Raw genomic sequence first — 13552 nt, 5'->3', positions numbered from 1 at the left:
ACTGGTTGTTTAGCAGGCTTCCTGCTTCTGGTGTACTTAAAAAACATTTTGTTATTACCTTTTGAGTTTTTGGCTAGCTGTTCTTCAAACTCCTTTTTGACATTTCTTATTAAATTTTTACACTTAATTTGGCAGTGTTTATGCTCCTTTCTATTTACCTCACTAGGATTTGACTTCCACTTTTTAAAAGATGCCTTTTATCTCTCACTGCTTCTTTTACATTGACAATAGATGAGCTAATTCCAGTCTTGTCTCATTATATTTCAATACATATAAGTTAGTTGTTCTGACAGTAATTGTGAGTGAAGTGAATGTGAAAACACATTGAAATAGTTCCCCTTTGCATCTCTGGGGCTCATTTTATTTTGTAAGATGATATATTTCAGAATAAAATTTCCCCTTGGCGTCAGTTCATTCACTGCGTTCCTTTTACAGGCTTATTAATACAATATGACATTTTATAAATGCTCTATTTTTCTATACAAATGACGGGTGGCGGTCACGTGACCCCAGGTTCTGACAGCTCTATACAGCCACAATTCTGCTCCTGAGCGCTCATCGTCGCCCCCAGAAAGAAACCTAAATGCCTCACATCCCTCCAGAGCACTGTCTCTTCAATACAGGTGACGAAACCATGGAATCGATTCCAATCGCTATTTGCTCCTAATCAGAATCTACTTCACAGTGGGCTTCCCATAGCCACACTCACAGAGTGCAGTGGGAGATAACCAGAGTGGTGTATTAACTGAATGAAAGAATACCCAAAATGTAAATCAAATGGAACACGTGAAACATTCAAAATAGGTTGGTGCTGTTTCAGCTTCCCTTAAAGACATTAAATGGTATCACGGTCTTACAGGAAAGGCTGGTGGAAGCTGAAGCTCAATTAAAGGGGAGAGGAACTTGAGGATAGTAACCTGGCAGGAGGCATAAGGATCGGCAAGATTCAGAATGACTAATTAAAAGTATTTACCAAAGTGGATGATGTGGAGTGGAAGACAGAGTCTGGACTTCACATCTGCATTTAACAGGTTTACCAGAAGGAAACGGAAGCAGTAACATGCTCTGCAGTTTATGGGCTCCCCTGTTAATGATTTATTTTCTGTTAAGGGCTTCCCACCTGTTATTGATCTGAAAGGCCCTCCAAAGGCCAGAAGATTAAAATTACTCCAGGAAAAGGGCTTAACACGGTGATCATGAAATGTTTAAAATTCCAGGATTGGGAAAAGATTCTTCATCTGAAGAAAGGAATGTTGTCTATCACACACTGTAAGTAAACTCGGGTATTTCGCATGTCAGTGCAGAAACCCTATGTAAAAGAATGTTATGTATTTCTGTTTCAAAAATATGAATAGAAGGAGCTTTCAGATTCTGAGATTTTAGAGGCTTTAAGCCTTTTCGGCTCTATGCAGTATTGCAGTTTGTATGCTCTTTGGGACAGGGACTATCACTGATTAAATGCTTACACGGTGCATAGCATGGATTTGCTCTCTACTGACCTGAATTGCTGTGGGAACTTTGCAGTGATAATATTTCGTTCCTTTTAAACACAAGAAGATGCCACATATTTCCCCACATAATTGTCACAACTAGAGGTAAAGTGTCCAGGAACCCAAGAAGCCAGCATGTCATAAATACAGCATTTTTCTTTAAACAAGAATCTTAAATCAGAGTTTAACAATGAAATAGTAAGTGTGTCATATCGCAGTACAATCCAGACCAGTTACAGGGCTGTGTCACCCCTGTCCTGTAATCTGGGGTGCTTTGGGATGTCTTGCTATTGTAGCCTCCAACATGGACAACTCACAACCAGCCACCAGATCACTCCCAGATGTGTTTCTGTAACCGCAGCCTGCCAGTCACACCCTGGCTCTCATTAGTCTTGGTTATACAGCAGGGTTATCCCAACACACTTCAAGTCCTGGGCTTTCCCCCAGAAATGTATGCTTTGTACTGCTCAGCCCTCTCCTTAACAGTCCAAATATAAAAAAGCCATAACTTTAAACTCATACAGGCCAGATTCCACTATGAAAGCTGACTTTTCTGGGACATCAGCATCTAAGAGAATTTGCCTATGCCCTTGAATCAAATCCAAAGTATGTATGAACTTTGCACCCTCCCCCACACAACAGATCAAGTAGGTTCTCTATCTGGGCTGTGGGGTACGGATCAGGTTAGATGATGGCATTCATCCTTCTAAATCCACACAAAATCTCATGTTTTTATCCCTTTTGGATACCATTACAACAGGAGACACCCAGGAGCTTTTTGATGTAGTAATCACTCCCATGTCTAGCATGCTCTCCATCTCCTCCTGAATTGGTCTTTGCATTTCTCCTTTAGCATGGTATGGTCCTGTAATTTTAATGGAATGCACTATTTTGGTAGTTAAACCTGGCAGCTTGGAATATACCCACCTGTGGTATTTCAAGGGCCAACATCTCCTGCTTTTGGGTTGTGTCCAATTTCCCCCTCCCCCAAATCTCAGTGCTCTCCAGAGGGGTTTGTTCCTTACTCTCCCTGACCAGATTAATTAAAGAGGAAGTAAATGTTCCCTCACCAGCACAATAAATCATATTCATTGCCATTTTTCTGTCTTTAGACTTTTGACTCTTTTCAAGGTTCTGATGCATTAATTCCATCATAGCCTTTAAAAAGTCTTTAAAATGAGTGACATGGTCCCCCACAGGCTCTTCTGGCTCTTCTGTACAACCCTCCCTTGAAATGTGCAGGTCATAGTGGATGGCTTTACCGCAATGGGGTTCCCCAACTGTGGTGGGGCGATAGATGGAACGCATATTTCCATCTTGGCACCGGACCACCTTGCCAACCAGTACATAAACCGCAAGGGGTACTTCTCAATGGTGTTGCAAGCACTGGTGGATCACAAGGGACGTTTCACCGACAACAATGTGGGATGGTCAGGAAAGATGCATGACGCTCGCATCTTTAGGAACTCTGAAATTAGACCTAGGGGTACCCTCACCTGAATCCCATAAAAGAGATCAAAGGAAGCAAACACTGTAGACTATTGGAGTATATGCCTGTTAGTGAATAATAAAGAAGGGAGTAACATATCCCACTCATTCCCTCATCAAGTAACGTACAATCTCAGCAGGGCCAGCTTCAGGCACCAGCTTAACAAGCAGGTTATTCGGGGGCGGCAGGTCCCTCACTCCTTCTAAGAGCGAAGGACCTGCCACTGAACTGCCACCACCGATCGTGGCTTTTTTTTTTTTTGCTTGGGGCGGAGTGTGGCCCGTGTGGTGGCATGGCTGTGGGAAAAGGGGAACAGCGGGGGAGGGGTCGGGGACTAGGCTCCCCGGCCGGGAGTTCGGGCCGGGAAGGATGGTCCCGCAGACTAGATCTGGCCCGCGGGCCATAGTTTCCCATGTCTGTTCTACATCCATAGTGGCTAGGATGGTAATTTTCCCTCTGTTGATATTCACACCTTCTGTTCAACTGTTGGAAATGGGCCACATCCACCCTGATTGAATTGGCCTCGTTAGCACTGAACCCCCACTTGGTAAGGCAACTGCCATCTTTTCATGTGCTGTATACTTATACCTGCCTACTGTATTTTTCACTCCATGCATCCGATCAAGTGGGTTATAGCCCACAAAAGCTTATGCCCAAATAAATGTGTTAGTCTCTAAGGTGCCACAAGTACTCCTCGCTGTTAATCCTAATATAGTTTGCTAGGATTTCCTCCTGCTCCAGTCCTGCCCCTGGAGCAATGGTACTGGCATTCACTGGAGCATGTGGGGGAGTAGATCATGGTGTTACTTTAAGCCTCAGGCAATTCAGTTTTATATGATCGAGCTGTTTAGAGAGAAGATGAGTGAGAGGGGACATGATAAAAGCATATAACATAATGAATGACACAGAGGAAGGTCAGTGAAATACTCTGGTTTCCCATTTCTCCTCATATAAGAATTAGGGGGGCATTTAATAAAATTGAGGAGGAACTAATTGTAAACTAAAAAAAGGAAGCATATTTTTGCACCATGATCTATCCACCTATGGAACTCTCTGCCAGGACACATTACAAGAGCAGGAGTTTACTGGGACACAAAAAAGGATTAGATGTCATCTAGATAATTTAAAGCCAGTTACTTTAGATATAATAAAATTCAACAAAAGGGATATCAAACCTAATGTTTCTGGGCATAACCCAACAGCTAAATGCCAGGGGTTAGCACTGAGTTTCACGTATAATCAGGTTATCCCATAATTCTCCATTTTGGATATCCCTGAAGCTTCCTCAGAAGCATCCCTAACTGGTAACCGTCAGACACAAGATACCAAACTGAAGAGCAATTGTTCTGATACAGCATACATATCACCACCATTTCATTCCCAAAAATAAATTACCACCGCATGTAAAATATAGAAACTGTCCTCATAAACATCATAAACATCTCTTCTAAAGCAATACAATCGGGTTTAATTTATTTCTATTACATTTTCATGGAAAACAATTCTGTCAACCCACATTAAGATCTCAAAATACTTGAATACGTAATAAATATAGAACAGAATCATGAAACCCACCTGGCCAGATGAATTTGGTGTCAGCTCCTGTTCCTTCACTGTCGCACTTTTCTCTGCACAGTTAGGGAAGTTGGGGCTGAAAACCATGAGGTCATTCTTGGCAGTGCCTTCCCCTACACACAAGTTCCGGCTCTGGCGCTGGGAATAGGACCAACTCCCCACTTCGCTCGAGCACACCACGGTGGCTTTCCCAGGCTCGCACATCACTTCCGGACCCGGGTGGCATCTCAGGCCAACGTACACGACAATCACTAGCACAAACAGCCCGGACACCGAGCAAATGGCGATCATTAAAGACACGTTCATGTCAACCAAGGGACCTTCGATCCCGCCCCTTTGCCTCGAGTCCCATTTCACAGCCTGGGGACTCTCCACCAGGGACAGGCTGACAGTGACTGTCGCTGACAGCGCCGGTTCCCCATGGTCCTTCACCAGGATCACGAGTCTCTGGCTGGGGCCGTCCGCCTCCTCCAAGGCCCGCGTGGTGCTGATCTCCCCGCTGTACACACCCACCCGGAAAGGCCCCGCAGCCCTGGGCTCCTGCACTTCGTAGCGAAGCCACGCGTTGTAGCCGGAATCCGAATCCACCGCTCGGATCTTGCCCACCACGTGCCCTGCGCCGGCTGACAGCGGAACCAGCTCGGGCCCTGGCGAGCCGCGGCCGGAGCCAGCCGGGGACACTGCGGGCGCGTTGTCATTTTCATCCAGGACAAAGAGCTGCACAGTCACGTTCCCGCACAACGACGGGAACCCGGCGTCCCTCGCGCTCACCTGGAACTGCAGCACTTGCAGCTCCTCGTAGTCAAAGGGCTGCAGGGCATAGATGTGCCCGCTCTCCGAGTGCACCGAGATGTAGCTGGACAGGGGCTGCTCTCCCACACTTCGCTCCACCACCGAGTAGCTCACAAAGGCGTTTTCCCTCAGGTCCGGGTCCGAGGCAGACACGGTGATGAGATGGGCCCCTGGCGGGTTGTTTTCCTTCACAAACACCCTGTAAACGGGCTGAGGGAAAGCAGGGGCGTTATCGTTCACATCCGCGATCGGCACCAAAATGCTGCTGCTGGCCGAGAGAGACGGGGCCCCTTCGTCTCTGGCTGTCACCAGGATCTTATATTCAGACACTCGCTCCCGATCCACGGCCTCCGCCAGCACCAGCGAGTGATAATTCTTAAAGGTGGAGACGAGCCGAAAGGGCAGGTTCGGGGGGATGGAGCAGGTGACTTTGCCGTTGTCTCCCGAGTCCCGGTCAGAGACGCTAATAAGAGCCACCACTGTCCCTGGAGGAGCGTCCTCCGGTACCGGCAGAGAAAGAGAAGTCACAGCCATCTCAGGGATGTTATCGTTAACGTCTAACACTTCTATGAAAACATTGCAGTGCCCGGATAATGGGAAATTACCTTTGTCAGTGGCCTCTACTCGAACTTCGTGTAATTTAGTGTTTTCGAAATCCAGTTCTCCATTCACACTGATTTCTCCAGTATTTGAATCTATTCTAAATGTGGCACTTACATTGGGTTGAGTAACACCGCGAAGCGTATATAAAATATCCTTATTAATTCCCTCATCTAAGTCGGTTGCGTTCACTTTCATTACCATTGTTCCATTAGCTGCATTTTCTAACAATCGAACCTTATAACTAGACTGATTAAAAGAAGGGACGTTGTCATTCACATCCAGCACAGTGATCAGCAGCTGAACTGTGCCGGTGAGCTCTGGTTTGCCCCCATCAGTGGCTGAGAGTAATAAATGATGCGCAGGGGTTTCCTCTCTGTCCAGTGATTGCTTTAAAACAAGGACTAAAGATTTACTTTGCTCTTCATTAGTTTGCACCTTTATGGTGAAATATTCGCTTGGGCTGAGTTTATAGGTTAGCAGAGAGTTTGTTCCAATATCTGCGTCAGACGCGCCCTCTAGTGGGAAACGCGAACCTGGAAGAGTTAGTGATTCTGCTATACTCAGGTTTTGCTCATTTACGGAAAAAGCAGGAGCATTGTCATTTATATCCTGTATCTCCACTTCCACGTGAAATATCCTCAGGGGTTTGTCCACTATCACCTCCAGGTCAATGGCGCACAGGGGGCTCTGGCCGCACAGCCCTTCCCTGTCTATTCGCGAATTAACAAACAAAACGCCGTTCTGCAAATTTACCTCGAAATAGTCTCTTCTGCCGTTGGAGACCATCCGGAACATCCGAGGCACCAGCTCCGCCACCTCCAGCCCCAGGTCCTGGGCCAGGCGGCCCACAAAGGTGCCGTGTTTGGATTCCTCCGGCACGGAATAACGGACCTGGCCGCTGCCCACCTCCCAGGCCGTGTGTAACAGAACCAACCGCAGCAGCTGCCTGGTTACCAGGGCGTCTCGCCGGAAAACTGCCATTGCGAATGCGGAGAGTGCAAGCTAACAAATAAAATCCCGGTTTTTGCCAGAAAATAAATATGTTTTAATATATCCTGTCACGTGTCTGCAAAGGTTTAATTCGAGCCGTATCAGGCAATGCTGGCCAATCGCTGATTTGCTGCAGATGTTATTATGAGTACGGTGGGAGGAGCTGTATTTTCCCCTTTCTATGAAAACGTATTTTCAGTCTACAGCGACATCTTGTGATGTAAATATGAAGTCCGCTGCTAGCAATTTCTTTTCCTTATATTTAATCATTATTCTCCCCCCCCCCCCGCCATTATGGTATAAGGACTCTTCTGATCAACTGTACTTAATTATTGGCTCTAGTCTATTTTTTTTTTAGGTTGTCCTATCATTGGAACTTAATTTCAGTCGGAATAATCGTTAAAAGTCTGGAGCAATGCCGATACTGTGGGCTGTAGTACATGACGTCTAATTTTTTTGCCATCCCCGAGTTGAGATTCTTGTAGTCTGGTATCCGCCCCCAATATTAGTGTTAGCCAAGTTAGTAATTAAATTAATGATCTCTAATACTTGTTTTCTCTTTTGCAAGGAGGAAATCACTGTATCAGCTGACTGTAAATATATAATATGGTTTTTATACTTATCTGAATGCAGAAAGTGAAAGATGGAAAGCCTTTAAAGGTGTTCAATAAAAGAAAAAGTAATACATCATTCTTATTCGGGTTCTAAAACAGTATACTTTCATTTGAAAACTTTCCACCTTATTTTACAAAATGCATTGGTGAGTCCCTTTACAGGCAATGACTGTACCACAGAATGGAACTAACAAGTCACAATGAACTATAACAGGCCTGCTAACTACAACTACATGTAAGTTAGGTGTTGTGACAGTAATTGTTAGTGAAGTGAATGTGAAAATACAAGGGAAATTTTCCCTTTTTCCCAGCTGGGTGCTCGTTTTATTTTGTAAGTTGATGTATTTCTGAATAAATATCCCCATACCGTTACTTCATGCCCGGTGTTCTTATTGCAGACGTATGAATACTATACATTTTGCAAAATCTCTAGCTGTGTTTCTAAATATAAATTGTTGGGTAGACATCAAGTGACTCTATATTGTGACAGATCGCTACAGCCAGAGCTCTGCTCCCCCAGCATTGCCTCGCCTCTAGAAAGCAACTCAAATGCCCTCCAGAACTTTCCCTCTAGATTAGAAGATGGATGAACTTAAAACCAGTCAACAAAAACATAGTGGAATGGCAATTCGGATCTTCTCCAGTCAGAATCCACCTGATGGTGGGCATCCTCTTACAACACCCTACCTGAGCCCTCCACGACACAGACACATTGCAGTCCAATAGATCAAGCAGCCAGTGAATTAGTTTAATGAAAGTAATGGAAATTATTAATGCATTGCACAATGGAAACATGAAACTTTCAGAACAGGTTGGTTCTCTTTTAGCTATCCTGAAATATATGAAACGGCAGAGAGGGCCCTCAGGAAAGGCTAGTGGGAGCTCACTTCATATTAAGAGGTGGAAAGCTTGAATACAGAAAAGCCGCAGAGTGGAAATAAAGATCAGCAAGATTCAGAGTAATTATTTAAAAGTATCTATCAAACATGTAACCTAGAAAACCGCCAGAAACTCTACTCGGCATTTAATTCATTTACCAGAAATGGAAGGAGCCAATACAGTGCTCTACAGCCAAAATGCTTCTGAAATAAATGTAGTCAAACTTTACTAATTCTGGGTCACCGAGAACAAAAATGATGCTTAAAATTGTTGATTGGCTCTAGTTTTCAAGATATGCTATTGGGTCAGTATATACGACCCTTGACTTGGGAATGGCAGAGGATAAGTGAGTTATAAAGGGAAGGGATCTCAATTTGAACCAGAAATGACTAAAATATATCTTTGACTGGATCTATGAATAAATCTATGACTGGGTTTGGACAGTACTTGCTTTTTAGGCAAAACAATGAATGATGCAATCTGAAGCTGGTATTGCATCATACATGATATGAATTGCATCATGTTATTCCTAGAAGTCATGGATGATGCAATCATAACGAAGCTTACATCACTCTGCTGAACAAATTGCCCTATATCAGCTCTAGAAATCATACAGTGTCATGCTCTCTTATTTGTCAGTGTTTGATTTTGCAAAGGGACACATTTCTTTTAGCCAAAGTGAGCAGAGATGCCTCGTACTTGTGTGAACAGTGCAGATAACTTCTGCTATGTTTGTGGTGAAGTGACTTTTGCATCACAAAAGCGCAGTATAACCACTATGGTTAAGAAAGCCTATCACCTTTATTCTGGCTGCAAAATTGGAGATCAGGACAAGAGGTGGGCCCCACACATATGCTGCAACACTTGTGCAACAAATCTTCGCCAGTGGGTGAACAGGAAAAGGAAATCTATGCCTTCTGCAGTGCTAATGATTTGGAGAGAGCCAACAGATCATACCAGCAATTGTTACTTCTGCATGGTGCCTCCAGTTGGGAAAGGTGTGTCAAAGAAGAAAAAGTGGACTGTGCATTATCCAAACATTCCTTCAGCTATACGCCCAGTACCCCACGGAGAAGGACTGCCGGTTCCTGATGCACCAGAATCATTCTCACTTGAGTCAGACGAGGAAGAGGAAGAGGATGAAACTTCTGGTTCTGAACCATCAATGTCACAGGACACACATTTTCTCCCATCCTCCTCCTCTGAACCACAACTCATAACATAAGGTGAACGGAATGACCTTGTCAGGGATTTGGAACTACCCAAGAGTAAGGCAGAGCTGTTGGGCTCCAGACTACAGCAGTGGAATCTCCTGGCAGGTGATGTTAGGGTTTCCACGTTCCGTGACCATCAAAAGGATCTTGTCCCATTCTTCTTCATGGAAGGTGATCTTGTAGCCTGCAACAACATCGATGGTGTGATGGCAGCACTCAACATCGTTCACGATCCAGATGAGTGGAGACTGTTCATTGATTCATCGAAGATGAGTCTTAAAGCTGTTTTACTGCATAATGGCAATGTTTTGCCATCAATTCCAGTTGGTCATGCAGTCCATATGAAGAAAACCTATGGCAACGTGAAACAACTTTTGAGGTGCATAAACTATGACCAACATCAGTGGCAGCTTTGTGGCGATTTGAAGGTTGTTGCTCTCTTGCTTGGTCTGCAGACTGGATACACAAAGTACTGCTGTTTTCTCTGCAAATGGGATAGTCATGCAAGAGATTCCCACTACATCAAGAAAGATTGGCCACTCCGACAGTCATTGGAGCCTGGGAGGAAAAGTGTTCAGCATCCACCACTTGTTGAATCAAGGAAGATTTTGTTACCATCCTTACACCTCAAACTGGGTCTGATGAAGAACTTTGTCAAGGCCATTGACAAAACACAAGCAGCTTTCAAGTACCTCCACGGAAAATTTCCAAGGTTAAGTGAAGCTAAGATAAAGGAAGGTGTCTTTGTTGGTCCTCAGATTCGTGAACTTCTTCGAGATGATGCATTTGACCATGCACTGTGTGGCAAGGAAAAGACGGCATGGAAAGCCTTCCAGTTAGTGGCAATAAATTTTCTCGGAAACAACAAGGCAGACAACTACAGGTTGTTGGTGGAAAACCTCCTCAAGGCATACAAAAGCCTTGGTTGCAACATGTCACTAAAGATACATTTTTTGCACTTTCATCTAGATTTTTTTCCACCGAACTGCGGAGCAGTGAGCGACGAGCACGGCGAGCGATTTCACCAGGACATTGCAACAATGGAGAAATGCTATCAGGGCAAATGGAGCCCATCAATGCTTGCAGACTATTGCTTGACAGTGACAAGAGATGCTCCATTTAATGAATACAAGAGACAAGCCAAGAAGCGCCGAGTAGACACTGAATAAGACTAAACTACGTACATAATAGTTTTTTGCCTTTTGTTTCATAATAAATTTTATTTATATAACCCTTTTGCTGATTTTTAAAGTGTTACATAAACAGGACAGGTGAAATATTATCATGTAAAGCAACCATAAACACATGAAAAGACCTAGGTTTACAATTTATGATTAAAACTCTACTATCTACACAATATACATAGACATAAAATGTAAAAACTTAAATATCTTAGAAACAGTAGCCAATCAGTTGTTTTAATTGTCATATTTGAATTCAGCACATCAAAATACATAATAAATAGCACATTTTATCTCTGAAGCAGACGAATTCTCAAAAATTGTAGACCAGTGTAACATGCTTCAGTTTATGGGCTCCCTTTTTAATGAAATCATTAAGGTCACCTCAGCTGTCATTGATCTGAAAGGGTCCAGAGAATCAACCAGCCCAAAACTATTACAGGAAACTTGTTTACATTTCCAGGATAGGGAAAAGGTTCTTCATCTTGCCAGGGTCAACCACTTACACTCTAAACCAGTGCACACACCAAATGTAAAAGTACGGCATTTGATCCTGTTTTTAAAATCACAAAGGGAAAAAAACATTATTATTTCTAGCTCTTAGAGGCCTAAGTCTTTCAGACTGTAAACTCCATTTTATAGTATAAGCTGTCTGAGCCAAGGACTATCATTAATGAACTGTTTGCACAGTGCATCGCACACAGGCCTTCTCATACCCTCAAATGCTTTGGATACTTTTAAATGTTTCCTTATTTCAAAAATCAGAAGATGCCACACATTCCCTGGAATTATTGACATAACCAGAAGAAAATCTCCAGGATCTCAAGAAGCCAGCAGGTCACAGATATAGAAGGATGATTAAAACCTTTGGAAATAAGCCAGTTTATCCTTTAATAAAATCAATAACCTAAAAGAATGAGTTAAAATAGAATAAAAACAAACAGTATAATGAATTAGCATTGGTTAAACTTAACACACAAGTATGTTCAAAGCAAAGACAAGAAAGAAATAGCTTAAATCAGTCTGGTTCATCTCTGTGTTAGTATTGTTAAAATAGGTATTAGAATTATAATAATGCGCTTAGTGTTTAGACTTTATTGAATGCTTGTTGCTGCAGGAATTAATCTCACTTAAAACATCCATATCCCATGTTGTAAGGTAATATTTGAACATTTACATTGTGAGCCTATGTAACTGTATAAGTCAGGGGACAAGAGAGAAGTATTAACTAGTATGAAGTACTAATCTCCAATAGAAAGTGTTATGTCCCACCTGACAAAAAGGCCCATTGACACCAGATAAACTATTATGGAACATCAGAGAATAAAACATTTTGTTGATTGTTCTGCTCTATCCTGCCTTTCTATGCCCCCTTCTTCTTCCCTACTCCTCCCTGTCAATGAAGAGGAAAGGTTCAAGTGAATTCCTCCAATCAGCTAAGTTTGCACTTGAAGCAGAAGGAGGGAAGGGATAAAAACCCCTCACAAGAAGGAACTGTATCTTTATGCTGCTTGGACTCTGAGGTGAAAAGGATGAGCAAAAGATCCCCAGTGCTTAGCCTGGGTTAGCCCTACAGGACATACAGAGCTTGCTTATTATAAAAGCTTCTATTATTTTTTTGAAATTTAAGATTGGAACTCATTTGTGTGTATATATATTTATCTTGTGTGTATATATATTAATCTCATTTAACCTTGTAAACAACTCTCTTGTTTCCTTTTCCTACATAATAAATCTTTTGATAGTTTATTATAGGATTGGCTACAAGTGTTGTCTTTGGTTTGAGATCTAAGGCGCAACTGACCTGAGGTAAGTGACTGGTCCTTTGAGACTGGGAGTAACCTGAGAATCATCTATCCCATAGGTAAGCTTCCCTTGGTGGAAAGACAGATCAGACTGTTTGTGACTCCATGTTAAGGCTGTTATAGTGTCTGAGGAGTTTACACTTGATAATTGGTTGGTTAAATCTAAGCATAGAACTCACAGCCAGTTTGGAGTTTGTGGCCTGGTTTCTAACACTGCACTGAGGTTAGTAGCCACTCTCTTGAGCCACTGTAGAACGGTTTGACATATGCTATTAGAATTGAAAAATCTGTACATATAACTGGAAGCAGCTTTTCTAATCACCATTGGACCTTAAAATGTCAAGCAATGCTTTCATTCTCTCGAATGCTCAGAAGGCTTTTGACCGGGTTGTGTGTTTTTTCTTAGTTCAATGTATAACAATATTTATACCCAGCCTTAATTTTCAGTGGTATATTTCTGATCTACATGACTAATGTTATAAAGTTGGAAAGAAGAATGTACCAGGCATACCCAATGTTTCCTCTATTATTTGCTTTTATAACAGGATACATCAGAAAGTGTGGTTCTAAGATGATGCCATTATGCTTTATTTAACACGGTCATGTAAATCTATGTAATCATCACAGTCCTTGGGTCCGGGTGTCCCTACACAGTCCTCACACCAAGGCCACCACCCTGCAGCTCACCTGACCCAGTTGAGAAGGGAGCCAGTGAAGCTCTATCTTGCAAAGGCCCCACCCACAAAACTCCTTACTGGGGGAGATATCCAGCTGACCAATTGTCTGGGATGCTCTATCTAAACCAGAAAGAGGCACAGATGTTGTCTGAGGAACTAGATTAATTCCTAGCTGTCTGCTACTGTGGACCCTACCTACTTGCCTGAGCCCTGCCTTTCTGCTTGTTCCTGGTTTCTGTCATC

At 43.0% G+C, this 13552-nt stretch overlaps 1 protein-coding gene across 3 annotated transcripts in view; it reads right to left on the bottom strand.

The window, feature by feature from the left end:
• Nucleotides 1-13552, bottom strand: part of LOC128841801 (protocadherin alpha-C2-like) — a 323141-nt gene that overhangs the window by 303387 nt on the left and 6202 nt on the right. Inside the window, exon 1 of one of the 3 annotated variants that reach the window (XM_054037234.1) lies at nucleotides 4555-7006. The exons of 1 other annotated variant lie outside the window; for it this stretch is intronic. In XM_054037234.1, the coding sequence (XP_053893209.1) occupies nucleotides 4555-6930 (2376 nt within the window). In that variant the 5' untranslated portion in view covers nucleotides 6931-7006. Of the gene's footprint in view, nucleotides 1-4554; nucleotides 7007-13552 lie in introns of those variants that run through there. One more of the 3 variants, XM_054037225.1, reaches the window with a different exon arrangement.

The sequence above is a fragment of the Malaclemys terrapin genome, chromosome 8 (genome assembly GCF_027887155.1).
Source record: "Malaclemys terrapin pileata isolate rMalTer1 chromosome 8, rMalTer1.hap1, whole genome shotgun sequence".
NCBI classification, from domain to species: Eukaryota; Metazoa; Chordata; order Testudines; family Emydidae; genus Malaclemys; species Malaclemys terrapin.
This window is presented reverse-complemented; position numbering and strand designations above follow the sequence as displayed.